This window comes from Dermacentor silvarum, chromosome 6, assembly GCF_013339745.2.
Source record: "Dermacentor silvarum isolate Dsil-2018 chromosome 6, BIME_Dsil_1.4, whole genome shotgun sequence".
Lineage (NCBI taxonomy): Eukaryota > Metazoa > Arthropoda > Arachnida > Ixodida > Ixodidae > Dermacentor > Dermacentor silvarum.
In genome coordinates, this window is record NC_051159.1 from 46,212,168 (window position 1) to 46,229,466 (window position 17,299).

Consider the following 17,299-nt stretch of genomic DNA (forward strand, 5'->3'; position numbering starts at 1 on the left):
CCTCATGAGCCGGACGGCCGGTGACCCCGTCGACAGAGCACATGCAGCCCGTGCTTCGAGCTTGGATGAGTCGCGTCAGCGGTGTTATTTCTTTAGTCGCGGAGACAATCGGCTGCCTCATTTCGGTCATCTGGGCGGGGCCTCTTCTGTCTTCTGAAGTTGTACCTAACTGTAGGTGTAATGGCGTTTCGCGTAACATCACAGAGATAAGGGATAGCGTTCCCCCAAATGTTTAGGCGTCATAATTTTTAAATTCACAAACTCATAAAATCAAAATATTATCCAGTTATATAGCCACTGGTATTTGGAACAGTGTCCTATAAACCTTCACCTATTATGTGGACCATGCTTTTACGCACATGTTACCGCAACTATATTTCAGCTGGTGGAGCGATGTCCTGTAAATAGGTGTTACGTTTCTTTACTTGTTGCCATATACCTGTTCTAGCAGCCATCGTCATCTTCATCGGCCGCCTTTAATTTATGGCGCGCTCAGGTGCAGGTGCATGGCCATGTAACTCGTTCCTCGTGCTGCGTGCTGCGAAGTTAGAAAAATAGAAGAAGAAGAAAATACAGCTCGTTAACTTCTTGAACCCTGTAGATAATTTTTCAGAATATCGACACTTCCTATTCCTTTGGCCCAAAAATTCCTTTCACACCAGAAAAACTGAGGTCATCTTTACCCAATTACGTTGTCGAATACCAATGTTAAACTTCTATTGTCACAGGGCTGGGCTGGTGCCCTCCCCTCTGAGCCTATTCTGTGGAGAAGATAAAAGAATAGATCATTTTTTTCATATTCTGCCGCCGTTTTTTCTTTCTTTAAGGTAAAATATTCTAGAATCAAGATATGCACAGCTTGGTTTAAGCTTTTCAATTCTAAATATCCTTTCTTTAGGAGCCTCCTCTCTTGGAAAGTGCCACAGAGGTATTTGCTCAGCCATGGAGGAATTTATAAATGCTTCAAATAGATTTTCTTGAATTCTCAAAAATTTCATTTTTGTGCATTTACTCCAGTTAGCTTTACCAATTTTAGTATTAACAAAGGATGCCTAATTCCATCCAAATCTTGGCCAATCCCCCGCAGTGGCTGTGTGCCATCAGATAAGGACTACCATTCCATACCATACTTCTGCTCTTGCCATCGGCCTGAACGGTTCCTTGTTTTTTCGCTCGCCGACTCACGCATTGTTGTAGTGGACCTAACCTCGGTCCCTATAACGTGGTGACTCGGACGTGATCGTAAAGCGAGGGCCACATCATGGAAGGGACCACGAGCTACAGACCAGCGATCGTTGCAGAGGGCATCGCCACGGTGCAGATTCACCTGCCACCGTTTTGGCCACAGAATCTTGCAGGCTGGTTTACACACTTGGAGGCCATGTTCACCCTTAAGCGCATTACTTCGCAACAAGCAAAGTTCCACCAAGCTGTCTCAGCACTCTCAAGGGAGGTGGTTGCGGAGTTCTACGACGTTGTGGACGCGCCCCACGAAACCACCCCTTATGACCATTTTAAAACGACGGTGCTGCACCGCACGTCTGTGTCTGTGCGCAGGCCTCTTCAGCAGCTTCTCAATGAAAAGGAGCTCGGCGACCGGTGACCGTCGGAACTTCTATGTCACTTGAGACAGCTTCTCAGTGACAGTAGTCTGGACACAAACAGCCTGCTGCTACGAGAACTGTTCTTTCAGCGCCTGCCGCAGATTGTGGTTATTGTCTCGGCTACCGCACCAGACGACCTGTCCCTCTAAAAATGCGAAAACATCCGTGTACTTATTTTTAGTTGCACGTAAAAGAACTCCAGGTGGTCAAAATTTCCGCAGTTCCCCACTACGGCGTGCCCCATAATCGGATTGTGGTTTTGGCACGTAAAACCCCATAATTCTTCTTGTTCAAAGCTAGCGGAGCTGGCCGATCAGCGTCGTTGACTATTCAGCAAGAGGTACTGTGGCGACGGCATCTACCATTCCGCTGTCGCAACTCGAAGACCGTCAGCCTCGCCTTGAGCAACTGATTGATGACCTTGCCGATACTGTTAATGCACTACAGCCACCGTCCCACCCTCATCCACGAGACCGCGATCCCCATTCAAGATTGTCTTCTAGGTCCAGCTCCCATTCAAGCCCTCGTCGCCGCGTATACTGCTGGTACCACAGCAACTTCGGTGCCAGCGCACGTCAGTGCCATTCCCCTTGCGGCTGGCAGGGAAACATACCGCAGAGGCACTGATGGCGGCCAGTGACTCTTGCCGTACGGCAAGCCGCCTGTTCTACGTCGCTGACAGGATTACCGGAAATCAATTTCTCGTGAACACAGGTGCAGAGGTCATTGTCGTTCCTGCCGTGCGACTAGACTGGCATCGCTCTCAGAAAAGTGCGCCCCTTCAAGCAGCCAACATCTCTGCTATCAACACGTACATATGGTCAGCGCTCTCTTACCATCGACTTGGGTCCCCGATGCACCTTCCTGTTGGGTATTCATTATTTCAGACCTATGCATGGCCATATTGGGTGCTGATTTCTGACCAACTTCGCCCTCAGCGTTTATCTCCGCGCTCGTCGACTCGTCGAAACGACGTCCAGTATGTCTATAAAAGGCATCCTCGCGCCAACGACATTAACCACTGGAACGGCGCCTCAGATACCATCACCTATGTACACCTCAAGTTCTGTCAGAATTCCCAGCCATCACGAAACCTTCCAACCTTGAGCTGCCAGTACGTCACAACGTAACGCATCACGTTGTCGCTACTGGCCCTCCAGTGTATTGCCGCCCAAGACGCCTCGCTGGGGACCGCCTTGCCATCGCCAAATGAGAATTCGACCACATTCTGCAACAGGGCATCATCCGTCCTTCGTCGAGCAGTCGGTCGTCAGCTCTCCACATTGTTCCCAAGCGTGACCCTGGGGATTCGCGCCCGTGCGGCGACTACCTCAACGCGCGCACCATCCCGTATCGCTATCCCCTCCCCACATTCACGACTTCTCTGCCAACCTAGCGGGAGCGGTGATATTCAGCAAGATAGATTTGGTAAAAGCCTACCACCAGATTCCGGTTGAGCCAGTGGACGTCCCCAAGACTGCAATTGTGACACCATTCGGGCTTTTCGAGTACGTTCGCATGCCGTTCTGATTGAGAAGCGCTGCTCAGATGTTCCAGAGGTTCATCAACGAGGTAACCCGGGGACTCCCCTTCTCATTTTCATATCTCGACAACCTCATGGTGGCTAGTGTTTCTCCCGAACAGCATTGCGACCATTTGCGCCTCCAGGCTCAAATATAGGCTCCAGGCACGCGGCCTTCTTATTAACCCCGCAAAGTGCGTTTTCGGTGTCGACGACATTGAGTTCCTCGGACACCGCGTGACTCGGAAGGGAATCAGACCGTTGGAAAAGAAGGTTCAAGCCTTGCGCGACTTTCCTCGCCCAACATCAATCCGAAAGCTCCGCGAGTTCTTTGGGTTGCTCCACCTCTACAGCCGTTTTCTTCCCAACATCACCCGCATTATCATACCACTCACCGACATACTCAACACCACGAAAGCTCCGTCCTCCCCACTGACTTGGACGTCTGATGCCGACGCACCCTTTCAAGCTGCTAAAAACACATTGGCGGATGTCACACTGCTCGTGCATCCTCTGCAGGGTGCACTAATGCGTCTCATCACCGATGCATTTGGTACGGCTGTCGGCGCGGTGTTACAGCAGTTCCCGCGCAACTCCTGGTATCCACGCGGGTTTTTCTCGCAGAAACTGAAACCTTCAGAAACGCGATACAGCACGTTCAGTCGTGAGCTGCTGGCGGTACACATAGGCAGTCGACATTTCCGACATTGTTGGAAGGCTCAAGAGTTCACGTCCTCACGGACTACAAGCCTTTGACATTCTCTTTTCGCGGTAACCACAAAACTTAAACCGCACGTGAAATACAGCACCTCAACTTTATCTCCGAATTCACCGTGGACATTCGGTACATTGAGGGCCCAGTCAACGCGGCCGCATATGCCATCTCCCGTATCGAAGCAACATCAACGCCCACACTTGACTTCGGATGAAATCGCCGCGGTGCAACTTACAGGCGTCGAACTTCGAGACATCCGCTCATCCACGACGTCAATGACGCTGTCCGACGTTCTCCTTCCTTTTTCTTCGGGCGCCATCGCTTACGACGTCTCACGAGGTCGAACACGTCCGTTTTTCCCACTCTGGCTTTTACGTCAAATATTCGACAAGCTTCACGGCGCAAGTCATCCCGGAGTTCATGCTACGCAGCGTCTCATTACAACCCGCTTTGTGTGGCCGAGTATGGACTCTGACGTGCGCCGCTGGGCGCGTGAATGCCTTCACTGTCAACGCTCTAAGACGCCACAACACACGAAATCGCCAATTCACTCCTTTCGCCCACCAGACGCTAGGTTCGATCACGTTCACATCGATATCGTTGGCCCACACAGCCACCATTCAGAGGTGATTGCTACATCCTCACTTGTGTGGACCGTTATACCCGCTGGCCGGAGACGTTTCCTCTCATCGACGTAACGGCACTTACCGTGGCTTCAGCGTTTGTCAGTGGCTGGATCTCACGATTCGGATGCCCCAGCGTTGTTACCACCGATCGCGGCCGACAGTTTGAATGCGATCTCTTCCGCGAACTCACGTGCCTGCTTGGCGTCCGCCATGTCCATACCACCGCGTACCACCCATCGGCCAATGGAATGGTCGAACGCCTTCATCGCAAACTTAAAGCTGCCTTGATGGCTCGCCAGGCTCGTGCTTCTTGGATTGAAGATCTTCCTCTCGTCCTGCTTGGCGTGCGTTTGTCTTTCAAGGAAGACTTCGGCTGCACAACTGCGGAGTTGGTCTATCGCAGAACGTTCCGTATGCCTGGTGAATTTTTCGTGCCAGCTATTGTCGCCACCCCCGATCCGGACAGTTACGTTCAACAGCTCCGCTTCTTCTTTTCGCCCCTGTTTCCTTCCCCTAGCCAGGATGCATCGTCGACTGGCGTTTTAGTCAGCAAGGACATGACTACAGCGAGCCACCTTTTCGTCCGGCGTGGAGGCATCCGACCATCCCTTGCGCCTCCCTACGACGGCCCTTTCAAGGTGCTCAGTCGGACAGAAAAAACTGTCACCATCGAGCTCAACGGACGGAAAGAAGTTGTGGCTATAGACAGACTCAAACCCATCTACTTGGCGACTTCGCCAGCATTACGCGCTTTCGACCACTTTACCACCGAGGAAACAAAGGAGTTACCCGACCGCCCGACACCAAAGGCCGCTTCTTGGGCGACCGTGCATCGCTGCGCTTCTCCTAAAAGTAGGGGGGGGGGGGGGGGGGGGGGGAGCGCTCTAGCGGCCATCGGCATCGTCATCCGCCGCCTTTTATTTAAGGCGCGTTCAGGTGCATGTGCATGCGCATGTGCGTCTTTCTTCGTGCTGCGGGGTTAAAAAAATGGAAGAAGAATAAAATATACCTTCTTATGCTCCAGCCATCGGCCTGAATGGTTGATTTTTTGCTTCGCTCGACGACTCACGCATTACTATAGTGGACCTAACCTCGGTCCCTATACCTGTTATATGAATTGATATTGTAAAAAGTTAGAATGTATGAAACACTTCTCCACATACGATGTGATTTTACTGAGGACGCCGTTCTAATTAGGCAAGTGGGAAAAAATATTAGGGAAAAAACACTTATAGCAACACTTATAACTGCCACTTAAGCAGAATGATAATAAAGGTGCAAAAAAATAAAGTGGTTATTCTTTGCGTGGCCGTACAACAGAAAAGCTAGTTATTGCATTTTTTAAGGTCGACACGTGTGAACGTTTCTTACTGTCGAAGTACTGAGAACGACGAAAGCTAACCAGTGTGTTCCTAACGAATGATGTGAATCCCTGTCTAAACCCCACAGTCCTGCACATCCCACGCCTGAACGAAGCATGTGATCGAGACTTCCAGTGTCAGATGCGCACGGGGCCCATGGCGGTGTGCCGGAAACGTTTGTGCAAATGCGCCGAGGGTTACTTCATAGCAAGCAACACGACTTGCGAGAAACGTAAGTGCATAATTATTGATTTTCTGAAAATCCTTGCGCTGGAAGTACGAAAAGCTCAATAAACAGTGCAGCCCCTTTTATGCCTGATTATTTAGTAATTCATAGTGAGAATTTATAACGACTACTTCGGACAGCCGCGTGCCAGCACATATTTATATGTTGAAGCACAATGCAATCGAGCGTCGAATAATATTTTGAGACAGCTGTCCGCATTTATAGCTCTTCAACCCAAGGCATGACCACCTTGAAACACGCAATAAACTGGAAGGTGCCGAAACTTGCTGGAAGTTTGCAGTATGAACTTTGAAGCGCCATCCAAAGACTTCACGCTCGTTGATCCTGAGAATTATCTCCAGTAAGTGAAGGTATTTGCTTCCAATTGTCTTATATATATATATATATATATATATATATATATATATATATATACATATATATATAGATATAGAAATTCTTTTGTTTATTTTGCGATGTGTTGTGTTTTTGTTTGTTTTTGTTTTCTTCCCTTGCACTCAGGCTCTTTTAGTGCTTATTTCGGAAACGCATTTTGTTGTGCTGCATTTTTTTTCACGTGCGTTGGAAACTTGCTTTACATTTTGCAATTTACTCTGTTGCGTTGCGTTTTGATGTTCACTTGCATTGTAACCCTGTTCTATACTAGTTTGCTTGTGCTTTCATTGTATTGAGTAAACCCCCCGTACTCAATGCCATTTCGGCCTGTAAGGTATTTTTAAATATATATATATTGTGAAGATGAAGTGAACTTGGCCTCGGGCGCTCGCAACGCGGGCGCGGAGGGAAAAGAAGACGACGAGGCAGAATATAGAACAGCCGGCCCAGGAACGGGGGCTGTCTCTGTGTTTCTCCTCATTACAATATATATATATATATATATATATATATATACAGGGTGTCCCAGGTATAACGCAGCACAATATTCAAAAATGTCGCAGTTTCGCCCAAAAGGCGAAGCATCGATTGCGATAGCAAATTCGTAGAGAGCTATTCGGGGTAGGGACAGTAGTTTTATCGGCTGCAGAAACTTATACACATTGGCTTACTAACTGAATTAACAATCGTGGTGTCAGCGCGCACAAGCAAACATGAATAGATCACACTGAATGACCGCAGCCAACGACTGTCAAAACGCTGGCAGCAAGCGCAGGTTCGCGCGGTCTATCGCTTCAACGGAAACTTAGCGGCGAATGCACAGCGCATAGAAAGGTCAGAGCCGTGTGGAGACGACCGGCATCCCAGGGCAAAGCGCAAAGGAGAAGGAAGTTGTTGGCAGAGGAGAAGCTGCTCCCCCCCTCTTTCCGCTTTGTTGCTTTCGCGTGGGAGGCTGAGTGGCAAGATACGCCTTTGGTGCCGGAGCACAGCGCCGCCCCGCCTCCCTCCCATACCTCCACGGTCTTGTGCGCAACGGTCACGTTTGCTTTCCGCCGAGCGTTCGCTCTCCGTGATAGCGCGCGGGGGGGGGGGGGGGGGGGTTCGCCCTCCGTGATAGCGCGCGTCCCCCGCTCGCTTTCGCTCGCGCATACGGCGCGCAGCGCCGATTTTATCGCCCTTGGAATCTATACGGAACCTCACGGCGACGGCGACGACGACGACGACGGCGACGCCGACGGCAGAAATTACTGGCGACTACTCCACTGCACAGGAAACAATACGCACTAGGTTTGCTTCGCATAACGCCGTTACTCTTTTTTTAAATCATGCTGCGTGTTGGCTGGAAAACCCTGTATATAAATATATATATATATATATATAGATCCCTTGAAAAAGGTCGGTCCACCGACCGAAACTGTTGGGAAAATAATAAACCTAAGATAACCGCGAAGTTGTGCTTCTGATTTTCCTATATATATATATATATATATATATATATATATAGGAAAATCAGAAGCACAACTTCGCGGTTATCTTAGGTTTATTATTTTTCCCACAGTTTCGGTCGGTGGACCGACCTTTTTCAAGGGATACAGGAAAATCTTGCAACAGTCTTTTTATATCTTCAGGTAGAGAAAGAAGGCGCCAAAAAAAGTGAGAAAGGAGAGATAGCGAGATATATAACAAAGTTGAACATGAAAAAAAAAAAAAAAAAAAAGGGAGGGAGAGTTAAAGGAAAGACACCAAGACCTGGTTGTGCCAGACAAAGCAAAGGGCAAGGTCGCTGTTAAGCCTGTTTCACGTGCACAATTGACGGACACGCTTGTCATGTTAAGTTGAACATGCAAAAAAAAAAAAAAAAAAAAAAAAAAAAAAAAAAAACCAGAGAGGGGGAGTTAAAGGAAAGACACCAAGACCTGGTCGTGCCAGACGAAGCAAAGGGCAAAGTCGCTGTTCAGCTGTAAGCGTCTTACACATGCACAATTGACGGACACGCCTGTCATGTTAAGTTGAGCATGCAAAAGAAAAAAAAAAAAGAAAAAAAAAAAAAAAAAGAAGAGGGGGAGTTAAAGGAAAGACACCAAGACCTGGTCGTGCCAGACAAAGTAAAGGGCGGAAAGACGAGAAACACGAAAGAAGAAGAACTAACCTCAAATGGTAGTAACAGTTGCTATAATAAAAGAGGAACACGAGAAAGCGAAAGATAGAAGTAGCCGCCAGTAACAGCGTGAGCGAAATTGACACCAAAACAGAGAAACACCAAATACGTGCTACATAAAGCGTGTGAATTGTGCGGAAATTTGCCCTTTGCTTTGACTGGCACAACCAGGTCTTGGTGTATTCGTCTTTCACGCTCCTTTATGTAGCTATTTTTATTTTTTCAAAATTTTTTATTGAACTTTGATAATTCGAACATTACTTCTCGAGTTAGATAATAAAAAGACTTACAATTAACCAATTAAATCGTTGCAAAAAAAAGGCGGTACCGACTGCACTGTTGGGAAACAATACGCACTAGGTAACCGCGAAGTTGTGCTTCGCGTAAATACGCTTGTTAAAAATCATGGCCTACAGTATATATATATATGTATATAATCATACGAAGCCAACAAAAATTGACACCAAGGACACCATAGGGAAAATTACGTGTAATTACGTGTACTTACTAATTAAATTAAATAAATGTTAAATTAATGAAAATGAAAATTTATGAAAAACAACTGGCCGCAGGTGGGAAACGAACCCACGTCTTCGCATTACGCATGCGATGCTCTCACCATTGAGCTACCGCGGCGCCGTCTTCCCATCCACTTTGCGGAGTTTTTATGTCTTCAAATTAGAACTAAGCCTGGGAGTGTGAGCCAGCGCCATCACTCACAAACCTAGGCTTCGGCAGCCATCCTAGGCAGTCATCCTCTGCCTAAGTTTGTGAGTGGTGGCGCTGGCTAACACTCCCAAAGTCAGTTCTAGTTGTAACACAGAAACCATAATTACGCGAGACGTAGCCCACTGAAAACAATTGAATTGTTTGTTTTAAAACAAAATAATCATTTTTCTATCATAATTAGCGGCCTCAATTCAGTAATGAAAAAGTTCGTTAAATAATATAATTTAATTATAGATAGTTTAATTATGAAAGAATATCTTTCTGGTGAGGTACGACACTGCTGACAGAATACGCTTAATTGAGTCCTCGTGTATGCTATATTTAATTTTTAAGAGCTTGACATAACGTTAGGTGAAACACCCTGTGTGCAAAAGAGACAAGTAAGCTCTGGCATGTGCCTCGCACTTCATTAAAACCATGCTCTAGAGACCTTCTGCCCAGGCTCTTCCAGTGCCTATACGTTCAAAATAGTGCATTGTTTAAGCTTCACTTCTTTTTTTTTTTTTTGAGAAGTTGTCTCCTAGTCATAACGCGAATTACTTGCGGGCTCTTCCACAGTCGATCGAGTTGACGCGTTTTCTCTCTTTTGCAGTTCCGGTGGAGGGCTACTCGCTCTACCCGGGTGCAGTGGAAGGCGGCTACTTCCGGCTTTCCGAAACCGAGGCCAATTTCAGCCGGGCCTCGACTGAGTGCGCCCTCGACGCCGGCGCAGAACTGGCCTACGTGGCCGACGGAGACACCAACCGCTTCCTGCGAGAGCTCATGCGGCGCGCTAAAGTTCGTTCGGCGTTCATCGGACTCACCGACGAGCAGCAGGCAACACATTTTAATTATTTAATTGACTTATTTACAATAAAGGTTAACTTTTTAGGCTGTTACAGGATGGGTAAAACAACATAAAGATATACAAACAGCTTTTCTAGACATTCTTGAAGTGTATCTACAGAATTGCAGTTAGCAATTCCTCGTCACAACGTGTTGTCATGTCTAAGCAAAGCAAGAATTGCAGCGCGAAGCAATGACATGGCTGGGCGAAGCTGGGTAAGTGATTGCTAGACGACTGCATTGGAACACCGACACCGCGTTCCAATGCGGACACCGCATTCCACTGTCTTCCAATGCCGACACCGCGTTCCAGCAGATCCGCTCCGTCAATGCAGTCGTCTAGCAATCACTTGCCCAGCTTCGCCCAGCCATGTCATTACTTCGCGCCGCAATTCTTGCTTTGCTTAGACATGACAACACTTTGTGACGAGGATCAAGACTATTCCAGTCAACTATAGTTCGCGGTAGAAATGCGTATTTCAAGACGTCAAATCGGGGATGTCATGCGATGTCGGATCATAGGCACACTGACGTGTGAATACGAGCACGTGGTGTCATTTTGTAAAACGGCGTTATAACGTTCATGCACGCTGTAGTCGTTTACAAGAGAAGGCCTAGGAACTCATCGGAATTCAATGGACAGAATTCAATACAGGAACTCGCAGATTTCAACAAATTTTCGATTGCACCTAATCACAATATCGTAAACAAAGAAGAGCATCATATACGCGACAAGTTACACGTGCATTTGAATAATGCTTGTTTTACAATCATTTTAATAGCGGAGCTGTTTAAGCCGACCGTCAGTGCGTATGTCGTGAACAAAAAACCTCGCTGAACGATGACGTCACCTGCGTTGCCTAGCAACCACCTACCACAGCTGCGCCTCGCTTCTCCTAGCTCCGGCAACGCTCCTCCGCCGCCGCGCCAGCGATGACGTCACTGCGTGTTGCATAGCGCAGCTTGCATTACCGACACCGCGTTCCAATGCCGACACCGCGTTCCAGCAGATCCGCTCCGTCAATGCAGTCGTCTAGCAATCACTTACCCAGCTTCGCCCAGCCATGTCATTGCTTCGCGCCGCAATTCTTGCTTTGCTTAGACATAACAACACTTTGTGGAGCTTGGCCATGATGTCACACTGATTATTAGGATCATGTCGCCGCGACCACGACACGCACAGCTCTCGTAGACTTCGCAATGAGTAAATGTAACATGGGACGGCCGAGGAAGTACAAGACTCCCGAAGAAGAAGCCGCTCAGCCGAAAGCTCGTCGTGCCGCCAGCCGAGAACGAATGCGGCGGTCGCGTGCTCATCCGGAGTATCATCCGGAGCCTAGCAAAACTTAGCCGAACGTAGCAAAACTAAGCCGAGCCTAGCGAAACTGGAAGAACCTAGGTGATCACCAGCTCCGTTGTTTCTCCAGCCTTCCACAACGTAGGGCAAGCTGCGCTATTTTTTTTTTTTTTTTGAGAACGTAGAAACAGACATCTACTTAGAACGACACAGAGAAAACAATTTCATTTTGTGAGATTGGACTGTAAAGAAAGATTGTTATATATTTATATAATGACTCTATCCCCTATTTGGGAAGCGCATATGAGGGAAGGGAGCTAAGTGTGGCTAGGTCATTATGGGAGCTTCACACACGAAACTTCAGAGGCATTTTGCTCTTTGACGTTAGACAGTGGTAGGACCTAAGCCTCAAATGACGTCACCTGCATAGGCCGCTACGTTTCTGGGAATCTCATGAGTCTGTCGCATTTAAAAACGTGGTGAGAACACGTGGACTTCCATGGCTTGCGTATGTATAGCATTTCACTTGCGAATGTGATCAGAATCGCTCAGCTTAATTGGGTTGCCGTCACAACTGTCATCAGATTATGTCGTCTATCATGGCATACCCTGGTCATGCTTTCGATATAAGAAATTCTACCCCTCGAGATAGTCATCTAGGGTTGGGCTGTCTGGATGAAGGATCACGGCGCCAGGAGGTTTCCTCCGCAGCGTTTCCGGAGACAAAGCCGTTCCTCTTCAGTGCCTTACTGTAGGAAGTCCAAGACCAAGCCCATGCAATAGGAACGATGACTGGGTAGTTCGTCCTTTGTCAGCCGGAGTTTCCAGCACGGCCTGGCACTCACTTAATGGCAGTCTTATGACCCGTAATACATACGCGCTTCCTCTTACGCGCTTCCTTAGGAACACTCGGCACCATCTCGATTGTGCGCGGTGTCCGAAATGCATGCCACTCAGGTGCGTGCGAATGATTAGAAACGCGTTTAAATGCACCCGCGTCCAACCTTGATGCATAAGGCGGTGGTGTTACGCGTTGCTGTGAGCGGCAACTCGGGTCTCGTGTTTTTACCGTTCACTTTAGGCACTGTGTGACAGTTTACTATCAAGACACGCGGCCGAAAGTATTTTAGGGCTGCCGACTCACCACTGCCACTGCACGCGCAAAACCATCCGTATCCTCAAAATCAATGTGCGATCCGACGGTATCGTTTACTCTTATTTATCGGTCGTTTACAAGGGGAGGCGTTGGTAATGTTGGCTCGGCAAGCCGGATAAAAACCACTGGAACGCCACACGTGACTCATAAGTCGTAAGCCTGGAACGTATAATCATCATCTTGAGCATATGCTAAGATCCAGTGCAGGACGAAAGCGTCTCCGAGCGATCTCCAATCACCGCTTTGTTGCGCTAGCTGATTCCAACTTGCGCCTGAAAATTTCCTCATTTCATCACCCCACCTAATTTTCTGCCGTCCTCTACTGCACTCATCTTCCCTTGTCCCCCATTCTGTAACTTTAACGGTCCACCGGCTATCTGTATTACGCATTACATGGCCGTCCCAGCTCGATTGTTATTAGGACTAAGACTTTCTAACCGAGTTGCCACTACATGTCCGTATCGGGTATAGCCACTGAACGGGGGCGATCGCGGAGATAGCGCAGCCTAAAAATGTGGTCAGATGTGTGCCCCTAGTACCACTGGCCGCTGTGATGTAGGAAGTGTATATATACAGGGTGTTTCAGCGAACACTTTCATAATTTATTTAAGGTTGCCTGTGGCAGATAGCCCAATTCTAGTTCATGAGCTGGTCTACACGAAGAGGCGGACATTACTTGCACAAGAAATTGAAATGCATAATCGAACAATTAACAGAAATTCACTAATTAAGTCTTTAACTAATTACCTGACGGCCCATATTACAATTTACAAATTGTAGCCGTGGAGTTCGCAAGCCGGATCCACTAAGAATTAATTCTCAGGATGACACCAGTTTCGAGATATTAATTCCCGAGTTTTGGGAGAAATGCATTGGCGCTCCAGTTAATTTTGTGCTTCAATGCATAAAGCGACGTTTTGTTAAGAACCTAACTGGAACGCCAATGCATTTCTCCGCAAAGTTCGGGAATTAATATCTCGAAACTGGTGTCATCCCGAGAATTCGTTCCAAGTGGATCCGCCGTGCGAACTCCACGGCTACAATTTGTAAACTGCAATAACAGGTAATTAGTTAAAAACTTAATTAGTGAATTTATGTTAATTGTTCGATTATGCATTTCAATTTCTTGTGCAAGTAATGTCCGCCTCCTCGTGTAGACCCGCTCATGAACCAGAATTGTGCTATCTGCCACAGGCAACCTTTAAGAATTTTTGAAAGTGTTCGCTGAAACCCCCTGTATATATATATATATATATATATATATATATATATATATATATATATAACTATTTGATCAACTAAAGCTTAATACGATAGTTTTGGAAGCATTGACAAGTAGCTCATCGTCTCACCACCAGTTTTAGAATTAATTGAGCAATGGCCGGATGCAAACCCAGGACCCCTAGCACAGTGGCACGATTCTCCAACGATTAGACCACGCGCGCGTGCTTCAGCAGGCGAAATAGAACCTCGTTAATCATTTCCCGCGTGCAAGCCAGCGCGTTGAGGCGCTCGGCGTTTTTTAGTGCAATATCAAATATATCAGTACTCCATGCCTATATGAACTACATGAACGCTCCGTGCGATTTTTCGCCGTCGGCGATAATCAGACATAAAAATACACTTTTGTTTGTTTTCACACGTTTCCTGGAGAACATTACTCACATTTACTGTGCGCATTCCCTTTGCACCACATTATGAACGCCAGGTGGCGAAATATGTCTAGGGTGGGTCGTGTTCCAGTCACACAGACAAGTGCACATATGCAGCTTAATTCTAAGATATCAGGATAAGCAGCTTTGCTGGGTGGAACGAATTGTAACACAGCGTATGCAGACCCTGCCAGCTTGTGCCATCGCATCCCCACTCGTAGTAGCCGGGGCGGTATACCTATCGGTGTTGGGTTTCTGTAGCGAAGTGCCGCGTCTGCAGCTCAACGCCAGACGCGGCGCAGCCTAAACAGGAGGCTTTTAGACTCAGCAACAACGCCGACGAAACGCTGCAGTTCAAAAGCGCGAAGGGGACACAAATCGTGCCCACCGTGAGCATGCCGCGGTGAAGGAACGCGTGGCCGGCGCTAGGCTACAACGCTAGGCGACAACGCTGGCAAGTCCCTGTAGTTCTAGGCGATGCTGCTCGCGGTCATCGAGTTCTTCGGATATGCTAAGTCTCAGAAATTATGTAAAATAATTTACACGTGATCATATGTCAACATATGCGTGGATCCCGAAGATATTACAGTAAACGAATTTTAGTATGATGCTCCTGCTACTCTTCTCACGCCAAGAGTGACGCGATGAAGTGCTGTGCGCAGTGACTGTACCCTAGGGAGCCTACATGTAGGCTCCCTACAGTACCCTACCACGCCTCCAACTCGCTCAGGAAGACTGTGTTTCATTGACTTCAACTGCAGGTTCAATCGCCTTCGATCTTTTTTATTGGGTCCTTCGTTTTCTTGCGAGAACTTACCTACTGGTTGCCTTGGTGCCTCACCTCTCACTTAGATTGCCGCTTCTGAAATCAGCCTTCTGAAAGCGGCACACACCTAGCGCATTTGCGGCGCATAATGCGAAAGCATCACGTTGCTGCCTTTAAGAAAGCCTGATGACGTATCTTTCATTCCGCACAGCATCGTATAAATTTAAGGGATGTTTTTTCATGATTGTAGACATCATTTTCGACATTCGCAGTAGCACCTAACTAGTTACTCAAGTTGGCGTCAGAGACGTTTATTGAATAACAGCACACGCACCTACTAGCACATACGCAGTGACCCAAACTGGTATCAAAGAGGTTCACTGAAGACCAGCACAAACCAACTAGCACGTAACAAGTGCTTCAAGTGGGCGTGAAATAGTTCCATTGAACAGTGGTAGCTACCCAGTCCCTTATCTGACCCACGTCGGCGTGAAAGAGGTTCGTTGAATAGCGGCACATATGCACACATGAACACACACTCAGGGACCCAAGTTGGTCCGACGATTTGTTTAGAACCCTGTTCCTTCAGCCCAGCAGCCCGATGTGCTACCCAATCTACCATGAACTACCCAGTGGTTGAGGTAGGCGGGAAAACGGTTAAATAAAAACATACATACATACATACATACATACATACATACATACATACATACATACATACATACATACATACATACATACATACATACATACATACATACATACATACATACATACATAGCTAGCCTCCTTAAAGGGCGTGAAGTACATGTGCCGAGTACATGCGGCAAATATGCGGTTTCTTGCCATTGCGCTAGCTCCATTCCTTATCTCAACATGTTTTCGCCGACCTTTTAACAAGTAGTTTTAACGTGATAGTGTTAAAGGCCTCGTGTCTTAGCAAAACCCCGTGTCGGCGTCGGCGGCGTTGTCCATTATAGAAAAATCATGCAGAACCACGCATCCCGAACCACTCAGGCCCATCGCGTGCGCCGATACCGAACAAATAGAATTTTTCGAAGTAAAATGCTTCAGAAAATTCGTAAAGTACGACTTACACACAACCTACAGATATGATTGCGTTGGATTAAAAATTGAATATACGAGAAAACAATTATATAACGCGGAAAGTGAAACACAAACCTCAAACAGAAACGAGCACCCCGCTCGGTTCCTTGCAACACTATCGAGATGGCGCTCGCCTCCGCGCATTCGCTGCCGCGGCGGCGCCCGCCATGCGGGCTAAAGAAACAAAAGAACCAGAAAGCATGGCTCGTGCATAGCGTTCGCCGCCAGTATTTGGAGGTAAATATTGCGGCTACATAAGCTGCAGTTGCCGGGAAGCGTGAAAAGTAGTCAGGGATCTTTGAATGCTATCAGGTTCCACTCTTAAAGGCGAAGCTAGAGCGTCCTTAAAATTTTTGAGCAAGCGTTTCTGTGGACCGTTCTCGATTGCGTATGGTCGCTGGTTCAATTTAGTTAGGTTGCCCTCGGCAACCTAACTGCACTATATGCATGATATGCGGGTATACTGTACCGTACTCCGCTTTAGGCGCACTTGAAAATACCCTTTAGGGCCTCGAATAATTAGGAGCCATGAGCTTCATGCAGTTTGTCACCTACATTACTGCTGCTAATACGACTGGTGATATTAATGAGAGTAGCTACTTTCGGCTAACTTCATATTCACCTGTGTGCTCGTTTTTGTCTCGCATCGCAGGAAGGCCTGTGGATTTGGGTGGCCAACGGCCAGAAGCTCCGCACTACGCAGTTCTGGCGTCCAGGCGCTCCGGACAACGCAAACGACGGCCAACACTGTGCCCAGCTGACCAACGAGATTGACTTCGGCTGGGACGACGTGACCTGCTCGACGGAGGCTCGTTACTTCTGCCAGCTGCCGCACCCTAACTGACACCTTGGTTGTGTTGTACCACGTGTTTTCAATATCGGCCTTTCATATCATCCGCGAGCTTCCCACAAAGCTATTTATGTTATACCATTTATTTATTTTCAATACTGAAAGCTAAATACAGCTTTCACACGAGGGAACGAACACATTATAATTTGCGTGGAGTGCAATGTTCACGGTACATCGTGTACACAGTACGCTACATCACAAAAACAGCAAGTATTGTACTGTGTTTTTATGAACAAGAATTGTTAAGTGAAGGCCACAATAAACAGTCGTAGTCCAGAGTTAGACGAAAATTCGCCTGGCGAGGGTGGT

General features: G+C 47.4%; 1 protein-coding gene and 1 non-coding gene across 2 annotated transcripts in view; one reads left to right on the top strand and one right to left on the bottom strand.

The window, feature by feature from the left end:
- Window positions 1–16,984, top strand: part of LOC119456638 (uncharacterized) — a 32,589-nt gene extending 15,605 nt beyond the window's left edge. The window contains exons 4-6 of the mRNA XM_049668999.1: window positions 5,917–6,060; window positions 9,930–10,153; window positions 16,793–16,984. Coding sequence (XP_049524956.1) covers window positions 5,917–6,060; window positions 9,930–10,153; window positions 16,793–16,984 — 560 coding nt within the window. The remainder of the gene's footprint in view (window positions 1–5,916; window positions 6,061–9,929; window positions 10,154–16,792) is intronic.
- On the bottom strand, window positions 9,173–9,244 carry Trnat-cgu (transfer RNA threonine (anticodon CGU)). Its single transcript has one exon. It is a non-coding gene; the product is annotated as a tRNA-Thr (tRNA).
- Window positions 16,985–17,299: the final 315 nt, after the last annotated feature.